The sequence below is a fragment of the Saimiri boliviensis genome, chromosome 5 (assembly GCF_048565385.1).
Source record: "Saimiri boliviensis isolate mSaiBol1 chromosome 5, mSaiBol1.pri, whole genome shotgun sequence".
Lineage (NCBI taxonomy): Eukaryota > Metazoa > Chordata > Mammalia > Primates > Cebidae > Saimiri > Saimiri boliviensis.
Window position 1 is genome coordinate 58,094,324 of NC_133453.1, and position 18,904 is coordinate 58,113,227.

General features: G+C 34.2%; 1 protein-coding gene across 3 annotated transcripts in view; it reads right to left on the reverse strand.

Moving 5' to 3' along the window:
• Positions 1-7,884: 7,884 nt before the first annotated feature.
• The window catches only part of ITPRID2 (ITPR interacting domain containing 2), a 38,664-nt gene continuing 27,644 nt past the window's right edge, over positions 7,885-18,904 (reverse strand). The window contains exons 14-19 of one of the 3 annotated variants that reach the window (XM_074399386.1): positions 18,503-18,653; positions 18,027-18,056; positions 17,256-17,321; positions 15,820-16,284; positions 10,367-10,484; positions 8,967-9,054 (exon numbers count right to left, since the gene is read on the reverse strand). In XM_074399386.1, coding sequence (XP_074255487.1) covers positions 10,380-10,484; positions 15,820-16,284; positions 17,256-17,321; positions 18,027-18,056; positions 18,503-18,653 — 817 coding nt within the window. In that variant the 3' untranslated portion in view covers positions 8,967-9,054; positions 10,367-10,379. Of the gene's footprint in view, positions 9,055-10,366; positions 10,485-15,819; positions 16,285-17,255; positions 17,322-18,026; positions 18,057-18,502; positions 18,654-18,904 lie in introns of all 3 variants that reach the window. The other 2 variants (XM_003921802.3, XM_003921803.4) reach the window with 2 other exon arrangements.

Consider the following 18,904-nt stretch of genomic DNA (forward strand, 5'->3'; position numbering starts at 1 on the left):
CGTATGACCCAGCAAATCCACTCCTAGCTACACAAAAGGAATGAAAACACATTTTTAGAAAAATTGCACATAAATGTTCATAGCAGCATTATTTATAATAGACAAAAAATGAAAAGGACCCAAATGTCTATCAGCTGATACATAGATAAACAAAATGAGGGCATATCTGTATAATGTGGGCATATCAATATAAGGAAATATTATTTGGCAATAAGAACAAAGTACTGAGGCATGCTACAACATGATAAACTGTGCAAACATTATGCTAAGTGAAGAAGCCAGTCACAAAAGTCACATGTGGTATGATTCCGTTTATGTGAAATGTCCAGCATAGACAAGTCTGTAGAGACAGAAAGCAGATTAGTAGCTACCTAGGGCTATGGTGGGTGTGAGTTGAGGAGAAATAAGGAGTGACTTGTAGTGGGTACTGGGAGTTTTAGAAGGTAATAAAATGGTTTAAAAATAATCGTGATGATGGTTACAGAACTCTGTAAACATACTAAAGACCTTGATTTGTATGTATTATTAAATAGGTGAATTTTATGATACATGGATTGTATTTCAGTAAAGCTAATATGCGTCTAAACACACATATGCACACTTTATGCACATACACACACTTAAGTGTATGTACTAGGTACATTGGAAGCACAGACAAAGTGGTGATTTCTTCTTGGTGGGTCACAAAGGGCTTCGTGGAAAAATTGATGTTTGAAGTGTGGGTGACATTGGAGGAAAAGGAAAGGACTTTCAAGCAGAGAGGACAAAAGTAGCAAATACAGGGAAGCATAGAGCAGCATGGTTGAGCATGGCTGAAGCACAGTTGCATATCGAGGGCTTCAAGAAATGAGGCTTGGAGAAAGAAAGGGATGCATTTGGCTGGGCGCAGTGGCTCACACCTGTAATCCCAGCACTATGGGAGGCCGAGGAGGGTGGATTGCTTAAGCCCAAAAGTTTGAGACCAGCCTGGGCAACATAATGAGACCCTGTCTCAACAAAACAATACAAAACTTAGCTGTGTGTGTTGACAAGGCTGCAGTCCCAGCTACCTGGGAGTCTGAGGGTGGATGGATTACCTGAGTCTGGGAGGTTGAGGCTTCAGTGAGCTGTGATTGCACCACTGCACTCCAGCCTGGAAACAGAGTGAGACCCTGTCTCAATAAAAAGAAAAAATAAAAGGGATGCATTTGGACTTTAACTTGAAAACAATGAGACATCCATGGATGACTCTGAGCAATAGGAGTGAGGAGGTGACAGGATCGTATTTGCATTTAGAACAATCACTCTAACAAAATGGAAAAATACGGACTACAGGCAAACTCTGGTAGGCACAAAGGCCCAGGTGGGAAATAATGCTGTAATTCAGGGAAGAAGTAAGAGGGTGGAAACTAAGACATTAATAGTAGGGACAATTGGATATGAAAGAATTATTATACAATCTCAGGACTTGGTGAAAAGAAGCCAAGTACCTGGCATATAATAGACAATATTTGCTTAGTGGAATTGGACCTTAGTGGAACTTTTACTTAGCTATTTCAACAAGGGGAAAATGTAAAAAGTAACCTAAAACGGCTAATGCTTCAGATGGCATGATCTTTGTATATAATATCTTTTTGAAGGGAAAGAAATGATGTACAGTATAATCTATAAATGTACTTTCATGTACTTAGAATCTGTAGAGAGGGGCTCAAGTATATAAAACCACTCATATTTCTTCTCGAGGAGAAACTGAATATATATTTTAGTAACAAAATAACCGCCAAACCAGGGGTTTTTTATGGATGTTGTGAAGCTTTCTTTACAGTTGTGTTTATAGATCAGCACTGTTAATTAAAAAACTCTTAATTTTTAAGGAGATAGCTATGAAGTTTCTCACCAGCAACCATAAAAATAGATGGACGAAGAAGCAGCACTTGCTGCATACGGAACGTTTTTCTAGCTTTGTACCAGAATATTCTGGAGGTGCCTAAATGTTCTTTGTTTGAATAAGAAACAAAAGGTTGGCAATGGCTGTCACTCCTTCTCTTCTTTTTCTTGCTTGTAATGACATGCCAACTTCACAAAATACTGATGTCCATACTTCCTGGTTCTCTGTCTCTTAAGATACACAAGTCATAGTTAAGTCAATGTTCCTTCCTCAGCAATCACCTGACCCAGAGCTGTTCTTTCCTCTAGCAGGAAGATGCTGCCTGTTCCACGGTAGTGTCTTAAAAATTGTTGTCCAAATTTTCTGCATTATCTAACCATTGAATATTTACTCAACTTTAGACTGTATGTCTTTCAGAGATAAATCAAGTTGAAAATCACTTGGCTATCAAACATCCATTAGAATTCTAATATTCTGAAGAGCAGAACCTTTCAAAATTAAATATTACAATGACCTCTGGATAGAGTATATTTTATTTGTAATGTTTCTGTGTTGATAGCAAATGAAGCCATTTAATTCTGAGTGCTAGCAAGTATAAATGGCTTAATTGGTCAGAAAGTTTGTTCTCAATTTTTAAAAAACTCATCTTCACCAGCTTAGAAAATTTTAAAAGGCTCTTTTCTATAGTTTGCATTTCAAAAGAATATTTCCCAAATAAAAAAAAAATCACAAAACTGAATAAAAACAAAATGCCCATACATGTATGTATACATTCACACATGCAAATATACACACACAACACATACTCTGATAACTGCCCATTACTTGCTGAGAATCACTATGCTAGAAGGTTTTTAAAAGCTCAGTTCAGTTGTTTGTTAATTAATTTTTAAAAATAAGAAACAGTGAAGAGAAACAAGATAATCCTAGAAAAGTATTAGTATAAAGACATTCTTATTAAAAAACAATACTAAAGGACTACAAATAACCAAGCTAAAAATGCCAGTTTTCTGAAGCCCCAAATTCTTTAAGTAAATAATACAAGATGATGTATTTCATCGTTGGCAACTACCATAATTAATGATGCCAATTAATGGTGCCAACTAAGTGTATTCTTCAAAATAGTTGGAGAGACTTCTGAAAAATATATCTCACGTTGAACTTTTCCTAAATTAAATAAAGATTAGGCAGGACTAATTACATGATTTTTACACTTAATGGTTTAACATAAAGTTGGAATAAAATCAACTGTATTTTCACCCATGTTTGACTCAGATAACCAATACAGTGTATCATCTTGATATTTTAATATACTGCTAGATATTTTGTATTTTTCTTCTATTATTATCTCTTGCTAATAGCTAATATTTATGGAACTCTTGCCATATACTAGGCAGCTAACTAAATATCCTTGTGCTGTTACACCTTGTTAATCTCTCCCAATAAACCAAAAAGGTAGCTACAATTGTTAGTTCTCATTTTACTAATGAAGGAAGGTGAGACTTAGATATGAAAGTGGCAGTGCTAGGTCTGGAATTGAGGCCTATCTGCCCCTAAATTGAACCCTCAATGTTTATATTTTTCTACTCCCTTCAGTTACGTTTATTTTAAGCAATTTTTTTTAAAACAAAGTAAATACAGATGTCTTTAGTGTTTAGCAAGCTCAGTACACAGACTCAAACACAACCTAAACTCTCAAGGGAATTTCTTGAAGGAAAAGAAGAAAAGAGCAGAAAGGTAATGCTGAAATTGAGAACACGCTATTAAAAAAATACATATTTCCTGAGAGTGCCAGTGGTTAGCATTTTTTTTTTATCATAGACAAATTTTTCTCATGAAAAGGTCTAAATTTAGTCTAAAACTAATTCTCCCAACTGCCTCTTCCTCTTTTCCCTTTGCTTTTGTTATTAACTGGAAAATATAAGTATTTTAGAGAAGCTTGTTTTGCAGCCAGCTTTGCCATAATGCAGCTAATCCATTAACCAAGAAATAATATAAATGGGCTGTTAGACACAAATTCAAAAACTTTGGGAGGTTAACCCTGTTTAGGAAAAATAGCCCTAAAATCCTGAGTAATGATCACAACTGTATACTACAATCCATGTACACATTCTGATGATGAATTAAGTTTCCTTCAATGCTTCTATGCCCTTCTAAAAATAATTCCTGCCATAATATGTATCCAGAATCCAGGGAATTATGGGCCATTTCATTCGTTTCTCTTTCCTATGTCTTTTTACTGTAGAGCAGAATGGACCAACCAAAGACATCTAGAGAATTAATACTTACTCTAAAAAATGGTTTATGAATATACCTAATGGAATCATGTTATTTGCGTTCTGCTTTCAGCTTTTTATACAATTGAAAAACAATAATAACAGTTATATCAAAATAAAAATTCACTTTTGTTAATTTTGAAAGATGACTCAAATGCTAGTAAAATTAGGAAATTAGTAAATGGTATAATCAAGTCATTTAAAAATTAACTTTGTCATTAGTTCCTTATACTCAATAGTTGTTTATTAAATGTTGGTCAAATGAAAGTAATTGTGGCAAGATTTCAAAATAGAAAAATAAAAATATGAATGCTCAATATTTGTCATTAAAATGTATGTCTGTTTCTAAAAGGCGGTAGGGGGGACAGTTTGGGTCCACACTCTGTTCCTACTATGATTCAGCCAAGGTAGATCTAGATGAGTTTATTTAAGTGGGAGCATTTTAGCAGACAGCAAGGGAGCTTTCCAGTGTTAGAGAAAAAAAGAAGATAGGAAGGACAGCAAAATGTCTGTCTCAAGCACTTCCACCCACGAGTTCCATAGGGGTGTGCCTGAAAGCAGAAATGTCCAAAGATTCTTTCACAAGGAATTCATGTGAGAAAGCTGGGTTATAAGCAGTGCTGCTATGCTACCAATGTAGTGAGGGGTGATTCAGCAAGAGAAGCACTCTCTCTACTTCCATACACATGCAGTGTGCTATCATCCTAACCTAGGCCAACTGAGAACCCCAGTGCAAGGGCAGGGGAGCACTGGAACCCTCAATAGAGAGAGCAAGAGAAGAGGAAAGGAGTTAGAATTGACCTATTAGGACTGTTATGAAGATGTATGAATAACTCTCTGGGAGCCCCAATATTAATGGATGACATTTAGGAGAGGAAACTATCTTTCAGCACATGGTGGAAAAAAAGAAAAATGTATCAGTAGTCATTAATGCTTTCCCATTTGTCATCACAGCCTAAAGAAGACTGGGTGAACACATCATTTTATTGTAATGTCTGTATCTTACAGACATCAATAGGTTAATAACAACATAAGTCCTTTTTTTGACTAAACATAAATCAAGACATTCACAACTGAGATTCAACTGATGACCCCGGTGATTCTATCAAGAACAGTCTCTGCCCAGGGACGGAGTTCTAATAGATATTTGTGAATCTGCTTATCCGATATCTGCTTTATAATACTTCAGAGGCTTTTTTTGTTGTTTTTTTCACCTTGGACTGCTGAGATTATTTGAGATGTACTGAAACAAAACCATGGATCATCAGTACATTGATTTACTAAACAACTCAGGAACACGAATAACAAATTAGTGTGTTGTGCAGAGGTGAAATATGACTCTCTCTGAAAGGAATGATAAGCTCCTTCAAACTCCAATGGCTATAAATAAATTTCATATCGAAGACCCGATCTCTTTCTGCAGCATCTCTAATTCTTCATTGGGTCTCATTCTGGTTCTTGACTGGTTGACTCTAGAAGCATTCAGATGGTCTCTGCATTTTCTCAATATCCAGTCTACACAATATAAGGACTTATAACCCATTGCCATCAACAGCAATCAGCATTTTTGTTTTTCTTTTACTGTGATCATTGTTGTCACGCAGCCTTCCTTGGCCATTGTATAATTCCACAATGCCATAGGTGGGCCCTCTTTTGGTCTCTTTTCTATGTGCTTTGCTTACATTTGTTCTTCATTTTGAACTTTGGCTATAATGAAAAGTCTTTTGAAGAGGCCTCTAAGATGACATCCCCTTGGAGATTAAAATACTTTTCCTGCTTAACGAATTCCTTCCTGTGAAGCATCTAGCAGACAAGTAGTTAAGACCTGTTATCCTAAGTCCTTGCTACTAAAGTGCAGTTCGTGGCAGCACCATCAACCTCACCTGGGAGCTTCTTGAAATGCAGAAATTCAATCTTTATTGTGCTTGAAAGAACACAATAAAGTTGAAAAGATCAGTCCTGGATCTGTAAGTTCATGTTCCATCTTTCCCATTTAATGCTTCAACTTGTCAAAACTCATCTACCTGTCACTTATCTTTACTCATCACCACTATCACCATAACAGCTAACACTTCTTTGAGCTGTGCCAAGTGCTGTGCTAAGTTCTATTACTTATTACACTGACACTGTATGTAGACTGTTATTCAATATGAGTAATAGAACATCAATTGTGGAAATGAGAACAAAAGAGAAAAGGCCTCATTCAATAGCAATAAATAGAAAAAATGCATAGGAATTATTAATTAGATATGACATTTTAACATTTAGAATGCAATCAGAATAAATGCTAACTAAATGTTTTCAATATGAATAAGATTCTAAGTCATGCTTCAAAACATAGACCCGCAGCTTCAATTAAAAGGTGATAGAATGTTTCTTCTTCCTACTTCCTAGAAGTGCTGTGATTTCCTTCTTTCCAGGAGAGGAAAAATTCTAAGAGAACAGACACTTCAGTTGTGCTTAATTCCTTCCTTAAGACCACAGTCCCATTTGTACAGGTGAAGAACATGGGCAATACAGCATTTCTCCAGAAACTGCCCAAACTTACTTTCTCTTTACATTCTTTTATGTTCACTGCATTTTCATTTTCCTCTGGAAAGGCTGAACATGGCCAGCTGAGCAAATATTCCTAACCAAGATAATGCACTCTTAAATGTACCGAAATTCAACTGAATATATTTATAAGAAAATGTACTTCATATCTGAAATGTACTTCAAAATCTGCCTGTTTTTCTCATGGTGTATCATTCACAGCAACTCCAAACATGAAAATCACCATTTCAAGATTTTCTCTTCTAGGCTTTGTGCAAGCTCTTAGCACAATACGCACAAACTATGAACTTGCCATTAAAAAAAAAATTGCTTTCAATATGTACATGGTAATTCAAACTTGATCTATGTATTCTTGATAACTTTTGCTAATGTTCTTGACCACCTGAACCCCAGCCTTTGCATTTCCCATTTTAACACTTTACTCAAATCACATCCTTGGTAGACTTCTCTGACCACCCAGACTATAGTCTCTCCAATTATTTTAGTTACTCTTTGATACTTCTAAACCTACCCATAAATTAAAAGATGCCTTCACTTTCTTTTTTTTTAGACCTTTTCATTTTTCATTTCCACATAGCAGCCAGCACAGTGGCTTGAATATGATAGCTTTCAAATATTAAGTCCAAAATAAAATGGGGAGAAGGAACTAAAACTCTGATAGTTGTTGAGATTCCTTTCATTCATATACTATGTAGGTAATTTGAGCACTGTCTCAGCTTATTATCGCAACTGTTATATTTCTAATTTTGATGATCAAAATCTGGATATCTTGTATTGTCAAAAATGGACTAAAAGTGACTTCAAAATTGAATAGTTAAAATAATTGATTACTATATATTAATTTGGTTGACAGATGTTATTACTGCTGTTATTGAACACAGTTAAATAATATTTTAATATCTATTATTTGTATTTTAATAGCATATTTTTAAAGAGAAGTTTTATTTGTCCTCAGATGGTAATTATTATGACCACAGAACTAGACGAGCCAAAGAGGCCTCAATTGTTCCCTCTTTCCAGGGTGGTCAACTCCTAAACTGCATTTTTTAAAGCATCATAGACACTTCCCTAGGAAAAGAGAGTATTACCCTATTGGGTTATACGGTGCAATTCTTTTGGATCTCATTTATTACCTATCAAATCTAATTCAAAATTTTCATGTTGCAGTTTAAGAAACCACTAAAAACATTTTAGGCAAAATAAATACTTTATTGTTTTAATTTTCTTTTAAAGAAATCAGCCTTTGTGTGATATTTCAAACATTTACAAGCCTTTTAATTCTTTCAAAGAACACTGTTAACAACTCAACCACTTTTGATTAAAATATCACACACAAACACAATAGAAATTGAAAAATTATAAATGCTAGACAAATAATTCTAATAACATTTGGTGGTTACTTTACACATTTATTTAACACATATAAAACCGAATGGGAAAACATTTTCCTTTTTTTTTTTTTCATGAAAACAAATAGCTTTCACTGATTAAAACTGAACTAAAATCATTTTATGTATGGAAGAGAACAAATCTAAATTACTTCCATTTTGAAAAAAACATCAGCTTATTCATTTCTATTCATTCAAGTCATGGGCTCCATTATTTGGATGATACTCTACTATTTAGTCTAAAAGACAGAAGAAGAAACATCTCCATATAATAAAGAAGTCTGGACAATGCAAAAACTGAAAGTACATAGTGTTTAACATAAGGCACATTTCAAAAAGAAAAATACTACCTAAGAAATGATAAAATTACATGTGTCTTGAGTAAAGAAACAAGGCTTACAGTGTAAAAACATTAAGTAGTTGTAGGTAACCTCTTATAATTCTATCCTACTGCTATTAGTAACCTCTTTAAGAATTAAGAGCAATTTTTTTTTTTAACAACAGAACAGTTTTTATTCTTGGTAGTGACATTAAGTAACAGCAGTGGAGGGAAAAATTGGTTGCTTCAAGCTCTCAAAAAATGAATCAGTTATTGCACAGTAAATACCTCATAGAGGTCAGTGTTTTAAGAAGCTAGTATGAAGAAATATGTTATTTATAAGTTGGATAAGTCTGGAAGTCTTCAAGTTTTATAATTAATTCTAATAGGGAATCAAATGAAAAATATTGACATACAAATAAATATTAGGCTTTTCAAACTGCTACAGTTTTTGATAGTTTAGAAAAGAAACAGCAAAGTGCCTAAGTTTCTATGTTTTTTTAAAAAGATACACTTGAAGAAATACACATTGTACACTGTATACAGTAGCCCAGTTCAGCAGCAAGTATCTTCTAAAGCACAAGTAACACCTCCACCAGTGTCTATCATTGGTAACTCCAGTATTACACAGCTAATAGGATCCATGCCAACCTTAAAAAAGAAAAGAAAAGTCAACTTTAAAGCTCTTTCAAATACTCTTATTAAAAGCTTCTTTAAAGGGGGATGAGAATTTTATGCAAATATATATGCATATAAACATGATTATTCCATAACCTCGATGCATCTTCCTGAGAGTTAATTCTTTTATCCCTGACTTTAAAAAGTTAATTCCTATTAATTGCTTTATGACATAATTTATTAAAATACTTTCCAATTTCCTTTACCTATAATTATATATTATACCTTTCAAAGTACATCTGTTTCTCATGTTTTATTCAATGAGTATTTTAGTTCTATTAAAAGTATTATTCTGCTCAACTGTATTTTTTTTTGCATTCACCAATAATTATTATTCATATATATTATATAAAATGAAACTAGAGCTAAAGCAGGGGGATCACTTGAGGCTAGGAGTTCAAGACTAGCATGGGCAGCACAGCAAGAAAGACCCCATCTTTATAAAAAATTTTTTTAATGTACTTAGAGCTATGAGATAAAATGAAAATAATTCATTTTACTAAGTAAGAAATGTAGGACAGTTTTTTGAAATAAATTATTAGAAATGAATCTATGGGATATGTTTCTTTAAAAGATAAAAATAATTAGGAAAGATACTTAGAAGTTGTGATTAATTCACAAAATTTTGTTCTTTAAAACTGTACATCTGAAATACTATTAAAATCAAAATAAGATTCAGGTTTGAAGGTTCAATTCCAGGATTTGGTACTATAATGAAATTTTAGTAAAATTACTCAATATAAGCAATTCTTGAAGATTTGTATTATGAGATTTGACTTATAGTTCTAACAGGCTTGGGTGAAGTTTTCACACTGTAAAATAACATACTGCAAGGTCCGGCACGGTGGCTCGAGCCTGTAATCCCAGCACTTTGGGAGGCCGAGGCGGGTGGATCACGAGGTCAAGAGATCGAGACCATCCTGGTCAACATGGTGAAACCCCGTCTCTACTAAAAATACAAAAAAAAATCAACTGCGCATGGTGGTGCGTGCCTGTAATCCCAGCTACTCAGGAGGCTGAGGCAGGAGAATTGCCTGAACCCAGGAGGCGGAGGTTGCGGTGAGCCGAGATCGTGCCATTGCACTCCAGCCTGGGTAACAAGAGCGAAACTCCGCCTCAAAAAAAAAAAAAAAAAAAAAAAAAAAAAAAAAAAAAATAACATACTGCATACTTTCTAAAACTCAAAATTTAACTAGAGAGCCAGACGTGCATACTAACAAAACAAAGAATAAAATACCAATTACTAATTTACATTAGCTCAACGAAGAAATTCAGAAAAATTTACCTATAATTTCCATTTAATGATTATCTTGCTTAGAATTAGATGCTTTACTTGAAGATACTGCTGCCAAAAGTCCACTTACAATTTCCCGTCTGATTTCCCCAACGATAGACTCTTTAATCTAGATTGGAAAAACGATAAAATAAACATTTACCAACATGAATGTAATCCATTTTTTCCTTTAAAAAAAAAAAAACAAAAAAACAAATAGCATTCAATTTCTTAATTTCACCTTCATGTGAATCTCCCTGTAATAAAGAGAGAAAGTGGGGAATCGAGCCTATCTGTCCTCCAACCCAGATCAGACTCTGAGGGCTGGTCTAGAATTATTCAGCTGACTACATTACCAATATCACAATTCATAAGGTGAGGACATTAGAAAATGTTATTTCATAAATTAAAAAACTTGCAGTAAATACTTTACTTCACGTCAAAAAAATAATCTGGAAGGACTTCTTAAATGCTTTTAGTATTGTCTATCTTTGTAAGGTAATCAGCAGATACACAAGTCTCATTGCTGAGAAAATCCTTTAGAGGAAAAATAATATACAGGTATACTACCTGTTTATACCAACTGACAGCAAAGTATCTAAAGACAGTATATATTGTTCTAACCTAATACACACATTTTAAATGGGAAAAAGAAATTATTTAGTACAATTTGTCTTAAAACATGAAAAACATCCTCAAAACAACCATACTCTAAAAAATAACTTTTTCTTTAGTTGCATGGTATGATTGCTACCTGTCTACAGCTTTTGTTTACCATATACATATAGGTTATGAGGATATACATCTCATTTGATTGTTGGAAAAGGCAAATAGACGTGAGACAATGACAATTCCATCAGGATTTTCTTCTCCAGATGATGTCTAAACATTTACGTATGCCTATCTCCACCTTTTCTCTCTAATGACACAGCATCACTTTTAAATAGCCCTTTGTGGAAGCTATAAATGTGTATTTCCTGAAATAAAATGATAATGTGTTTCCAAATAAGCATTTGAGATACTCTCAACAAGCTTACATTTCCAGTTTCCTGTCAGCCAAATTATTTCCTAAAATGTTCCTAAGCACATCTCAAACACATCTTAACTGAACTCTTTCCAAAAATAGCACTGTATTTCTCCATTATGCAAAACTGGTACACAATACAGTTATACATAGGTATTCAAAGAAACAAAACACACATTAGCTACCAACCAACCATCTGTACTAGAATATATTTAAATAATATAAGCTTTTTACTTTACCTTTTATCAGTATTTCTAAACTTCAAACATCAGAAGATTTTTGAAGCACATAGCACTTCAGATTTACTTTTTAAACAAGTATGGGTTAGATACAAGTATTATAAAAACCAGAATCTTAGTCACAATATATAAAAACAAATACAATATACTGAATTAGAATCAATGCAAATCCATATGCACAAAACAGTGAGTATAGTCCTTCCAGTCCTGCTACCAATGCACTATGGCCATTTTATTATATCTCATTATTCTTCATCATTCAAAAAACAAATTAGCCAACATGTATTCTTGACAAACCAAAAATGTATGCCAACCTTTCTTGGGAGTACAGACATTACTGGAGTAAAGTGCTCTACTATCAAGCATGTCATAATTTCAATGGACACAAAATGAACACTGTTACATAAAATATCTTATTTATTTATTAGTTTTTTTTGAGACAGAGTCTCCTTCTGTCGCCCAGACTGGAATGCAATGGCGCAATCTCGGCTCACTGTAACCTCTGCCTCCCAGGTTCAAGCAATTCTCCTGCCTCAGCCTCCCGAGTGGCTGTGAGTACCACCACACCCGGCTAATTTTTGTATTTTTAGTAGAGACAGGGTTTCGCCATGTTGGCCAGGTTGGTCTCGAACCCCTGACCTCAGGTGATCTGCCCACCTCAGCCTCCCAAAGTGTTGGCATTACAGGTTTGAGCCACCACACCCAGCCAGTTTCATAAAATATTAAGGAAAACTAATTTATTAATTCATTAATGACATAAAAACAGAAAAAAATTGGTAAGTGAGAAACTAGTATGGGATAGAATTCCCAGAGAATGGCAGCTTTTATGTGGTATGTCACAAAAAGGAAAGAACAATTTCACATGTCAGTGGAGATAGAGAAAACTGTAGCAAGTTGGTCTCAAATGAGAGGGCACATAATGGAGCCTAACTGCCAAGACAGTTCCCTCTAAAGAGCAGAAGGGAATGAGAATAGGAACGGTGAGGTCAGATGGAAAGTGAGCGAATCAGGTCTCATTTATCAGTGTATCTCAGCATACAGTAAGTGAATGAATTGATGAGAGAGTGAGAAAGCACAAGAACAAGAGACAATATGAGACACAAAAAGGAAGAGAAAGCAGAAAAACAAAAGCAGACTACAGATAGAATAGCCCTGAAAATAACACAATGTATTTAATAATTTATTGATGGAAAAAATGTATGGACAAATAATTTAGTTCTAAAGTCTCCCATGCTATGGAGAGGCTGGAAGGATTCGAAGTGAGAAAACTCCCCTGGGATAGATTGTAAAATTACCTTTATAAGCACAATTTCAAAAAAAAAAAAAAAAAGTAGGCTAAATACAGACTACCTGAGATTGAGAAAGGCATACTCACTGATAAAACAGACTGAATTCAAGTCTTAAGTACGGGGCAACACATCCACTTACTGTGCTCTACTGAGTGCCTACTAAGTGGCAGCTATTACAAGTGGTCCCTAAAAGAAGCTTCTGTAGGAACACATGAGCAAGCTGTATATTTACCAAAATACATGGGTAAAACATCTCAGATGTTCTGTAGTAAACATCCCAAAAGGCATGAACCAAGTCTATAAACTCCAATTAACAAAGAACTCGCTAAACACAAAGCAGTCTATGTTTACTCTTTGACACATAATTTTGTTGAATTTGCTTCTGTGGGCATATATTCATTTATTCCACTAAGTAATCCTTTTATTTACACACATTTATACATTTTTAAAGCAACTGCAAACAGTTTCAAGCCACTATCACATACATCACAGATGACTTGGGCAAATTTTAAAACAGTATGTACTTTTTTCCTACTACAATACAATGTACATGCAGAAAAGAAATATCTTTAATATGACAAAAACTTAGCTATTTAATGAGTGTGTTAAATATTTATGTGAAAACACTTTCACTGTTGTCCTTCAAAAAAAGGAATTCTACTGTATTAACACATTATAAATGATGAAAACATTTTTTTAAAAAAACCTCACTTAATGGTACAATGAAAGAAACAAAGGCCTGACAGACACCACTGTTTTCATGCATCCATGAATGCAGTAAGAAAACTTTCCTCAAAGTGCCTGCCAAACATGCTTAATCCTCACCTGCAAAACTGTTCAGCCCAAGATTAAATCCTGCCTTCCTGTATGGTGGCTTTGTTAATGGGATTAGGGGCTCAGAACTGCTAGAATCTAATTTAATTTTCTTGGTAGCTGTACACCAAGATGTTAAAAAATTGGAATTTAATACAATATGTAGTTAGGTAAAAAGGTTACCAATTTGAATGACTGGAATAAAAACCAACCTGAATTTTAAATACTTCATAAACAAACAGAAAAGCATTGACACTAAGATAATATTAACATAAACTATTTTTTAAATTATAACTGGCATTAAAATAATTTATTAAATGTGCTTTTAAAGTACTTCAAAATAATTTGCTTTCTTAAGTACAATACTCCTCTTATGCCTTGTTTGATCTATACATATTTTGCTTGGTAAGTCCTTTGTAGACAGAGAATAAATGTTGAACCCAACTTAACTTAAGTCTATGCTAAATTTAGAACTAAGTAGTTTCTAATTAATGGTTTAAGTAACAAATTCTGAAAAATTCTTTGAACATTTGCCTTGCATGTTAGTTTAAATGTCTGCAAATTATAAAATCTTTCATAAAAGAGGTTCTTTTAAATGATTAAGTAATTCTCTAGGAACAAGGCAGCCTAATGGGAATAACTAAATTTTCTCTATGCTATGTTTTATAAGCTAAAGAATCAACATTCTAGTGTAAAATGAACACTTTTATTCTTAGGAAATCACCTACAGGACGTATCAGGCCATTAAAACTTTAAAAATGAGGATTCAAGTGTGCTTTGAATGAAGTATTTGTAAAAATACTCCATAAAAGAGCAACATAGTTTTCAAAGAAAATTTTTGTACCGAAGCAAGCTAAGGGGAACAAAAACATCACATTTCTAGAATTTAAAAAAAGTTACCTTAAAACCTGCTTCCTGAGTAGGGTGAATGCTGAGTTTGCTTAACATTAGGCAGCCACAACCAACTTAACAAAAATGATTACATTTGTAGAAAAAATAAATTTAAAGAATTAAGACCTTTAAACTTTTAGTTGGTAAAGTCATATCATGAAAATAAATTATAGACATGAAGTCTTCTGCTGTAATACTTGTTTTGAAAATGTGATTTGTTTCAACATGATTGAAATATTAGAAAACTGCGTATACTACAAGTTTCACATTGCCTTATGTACAATTTAATCCACAGAATATTAGGTAAACACAGATAACTGCACTGAGCTGTTTAAAAGGGAGCTTTTAAAATTATATATTCTATTCCTTCCTATTACTGAGCTCAGTGCTAAAAACATTTATTTTACTAATTTACTCAACCTTTGACCTTTCACTACTAACCTTCATGCGTAATATTTTTTTGCAGTTCTTTTGGTCATCCAGAACTACAGTAATGCTTCAAGTTCTTATGCTGCTATCACTTAGGGCAAACCCTCTTTTCTTAGTGTATTATGATTTTTGAACCAAAAACACCATATCAAATCAATCAAAATTATTTATACTTACTAATATCACAATCATTTTCTCCTATCAACTGAAATTATAAAAAGCATACATATATATAATATATATACTTATTTTATTTTATTTTTTTCTGAGACAGAGTCTTGCTCTGTCACCCAGGCTGGACCACTGTAATTGTGCAATCTTGGCTCACTGCAACCTCCGCCTCCTCCTGGGTTCAAATGATTCTCCTTTCCCAGCCAGCCTCAGGAGTCGCTGGGATTACAGGCATATACTGTGCCCAGCTATTAAAATGTAGTTTTTAATCCTAGAAGAAACCTACACTGCAATTCCTCACTTTGTAGATGTGGAAACAAGAGGTCCAAAGGGTATGTCTTATGTTTATTTTGAGTCCCACATACATCTTTATCACCACAGTGAACACACAGAATTGTAATTATTTCACACTGGAGTATGAAATTTGCAGAAATGCCATTACCAAATGTATCTTAACAGACACAAACTCAATCAATAGGAAAGTTAATTTAAAAGCTCTGTGAAAATTACTGAATACAGTGCATCAACAGAACATCCTATAATTAATATTCATCAAAATCTCCTCTAACATATCTCCAAATAAACAAATTAAACACAGATTTTACCCACCTCCCGTATGACTTGCTGCAGCTCATCTTGCTCCACATTTTTATGCATTTCCTCAGCAGCTGGCATTACTGGGAGTTTTCCATGCCCTTCTTCCACTTCAGATTTAGGTCCTCTAACCTCTAGGGCTTCTTCAGCTGCATCAACTTCCTCAGAACTTTCCAAATCTGGAGGTGTCTGTACAGAGCCTGTTCTAGAAGGAGCCGTTGGCGTTAGAGCCACCGATGCGCGGAATACTTTCTTCCTCGCCACTAATGGGGTTTTGGGTTTGCCCACTGATGCAGTAGAAGGTACTCCAGTTTTTTTATTAGCATGAGAGGGACCAGAACATACAGAAGATGATTCTGATGTTGCTTGGGAAAAAACAGATTCTGAGCTTTCTCCAGGAGGAATTTCAAATCCCATTTCTCCAAGTCCCAGGCCCAATTCAGACTTCAGGTATGACTGTTCCTGTATCAGTTCGGTGACCTGGAGTTTATAAAAAAATGTTATTTTTCTCTCTTGAAATTAAGATTGGTAGCTAAAAAGAAAGTTAATGTCCTGGTTGTTACTACTGCCCAAAATCACATAATTTGTAAAGACATAAACCTATTCTATTAATTTAGTAACTACTCAAATTTGTAAAAATAGTAAGTGAAATTTAAGTTCCTACTGAGATCAAGCAACAAAACAGGTAACCAGAATGCATAGTAGGATGAAATTTTAACTTGTTACCACTAAGGTGTCCAAATCACTTGTAAGGAAGAGTAGTGAAAAACAGCTACTCATAGTGCTTTTGCCTCAAAATGAACCAGTCTGTCTAACACATAATAAAAGTCGGTTTCTGTTAAAAACTTAGTCATATTACAGTTCTAACTACCTAAAGAACCCAGGATCATACCACAAAAGCACATTTCTCCAGAAGTGTAAATTAAACATCTAATGTTTTTTAAAGACAGGGTCTTTCTCTGTCACCCAGGCTGGAGTGCAGTGGCACAATCAGAGCTCACTATAGACTTGAGCTCCTGGGCTCAAGTGATCCTCCCACCTTGGCCTTCTGAGTACCTGGGACTACAGGCACACAACACCATGCATGGCTAATTTTTAAAGAGAAAGGGTCTCACTTTGTTGACTAGGCTGGTCTCAAACTCCTGGCTTGAAGCAATCCTCCCACCCCGGCCACCTAAATAAAGTGCTGGGATTATAGGCACGAGGCACTGTACATGCTTTTTATGGTCCATTACCTCAAAAAGATAAACCACTATTTCATATAAGATGGCTTTCTAGTGGCTTATGACACAGTGGACTTTCAAGAGTGCCAAACTCCCTTCCAATCAACTATAATTTATCAAATTATGTATTTAAAACACACATACATTTAATCTAAACTAGGGAAACTATGTGTCTGTGAAATGTTGTATTATTCCCTTTCCCAGTGATTTAAAAGGAAAGAAGCTTACTGGTTCCATTATATTCGATGGAGAAGGGCATGACAAGTTATCAGCGCTTCTACTGCCACACATTCCCTGAAAAGTTAAGAAAAACACACATATATATATATATACACACACATACACACACACACACACACACATATATATTTATATATAATGTACATATATACATTATATATAAATGTACATTATATTTTTTCAAATTGCAAGAGTTTCATAATAAAATTAATTGACTAATTAGTGCCTGGAAGCATCCCTTCATGTCACAAAGGTTACCTCAAGTGTTACAGATCCCATAATATGCGTTATTGTGAATTAAAACTGATACACTATGCACAGAGGACGTTCTAGTTCTCCACTATCACCAACACACGCTTCTCAGAATGACAGATGAAAACCATGTTGAAAAGTATATTCATTAGCAATACAGATATTCTTATTCTATGCTATACATACATGTGTGTGTATACACAGGTTTATTCTACTTCATTTGTAGTATATACACACATAAGTGTATGTGTGCATATTCATTTTTTTCATTTTAACAATGTCAAATACACTGTTAAGAATAATTCACTATTTCAGCATCTCAAAGCAATATATTCTACAACTTCAAAGATATTCTCAAAAATAAAAATGCAACTATTGAAGTTCAAATGTCATGGAAAGAAACATTAGAAGTATAAAAAGTGGTACAAAAAATGTTTCTTTTTATTCTCTTGGATATATAGCTCTATCTACATATATATAGGAAAATATATATGTATCGATACTTACATAAGAAAATACATATGTGCTATTTGATTCCTTTAAAAACAAATGGAAAAGAATAAAAAATAAAGAAAAAGTTTAAACACATATTTATTTAATGGTAAGAAAGAAAAAAAATGAGCAAAATACGTATTTGTGTTCTCTGCAGTTACATGCAGCTAGTAAAATTTCCAATAGTCATATATTAATTCACTATCATTTTTCCTTTAGAAACCCTCAACTTTTGTATTAACCCTTATTCTTTCCAATTATTAAAATTTATCATTAAAACTTTGCCATATTTCTAAACATACTATTTATGACAATTATTACAAATTGTAAATTGTACATTCAACTGATTTGTGGGAAAGTTCCTTAAAGAGTATGCATGCTTTTAATACGATTAAAATAAATGACTTGAAATGAAGGCACATGTCCTAAATTATTGGAACACTATAAATAAACCTTGGGTGAAAACTCTGACCACCCTCCAGGTAGCGTACCAGGAGTGCGGAGGAGCGGAAGGGTGAAGGCATGCGCGCAGCACGAAGCTGCTCCTCCAGGCCCAGCAGGCGCTCCTCCAGCTGCAGTTCCAGGTCCTGAAGTTCCAATCGGACGGAATTTCTCAAGCCCTGGAGCTGATCAACTTCAAACCTATTGGTATGTTGAAGGGCACAAAGTTTGAAAAATGCAGTTGGGAGATTCCTAATCGCAAATCTTTCAACAACTGCTATATGCTAACAGAAGGTCCTGACATCTCAGGTTCTGTAAATTAGTCCAACATCAACTACAATAGGTATACCCACTAGGACACCGATCTTTCTTCCCTTATCCTCTCACAAATATCTCAAACACTGGACCCTGAAGATACTGAAGGCACACAAGTTTACTTAGTAAAACACTAT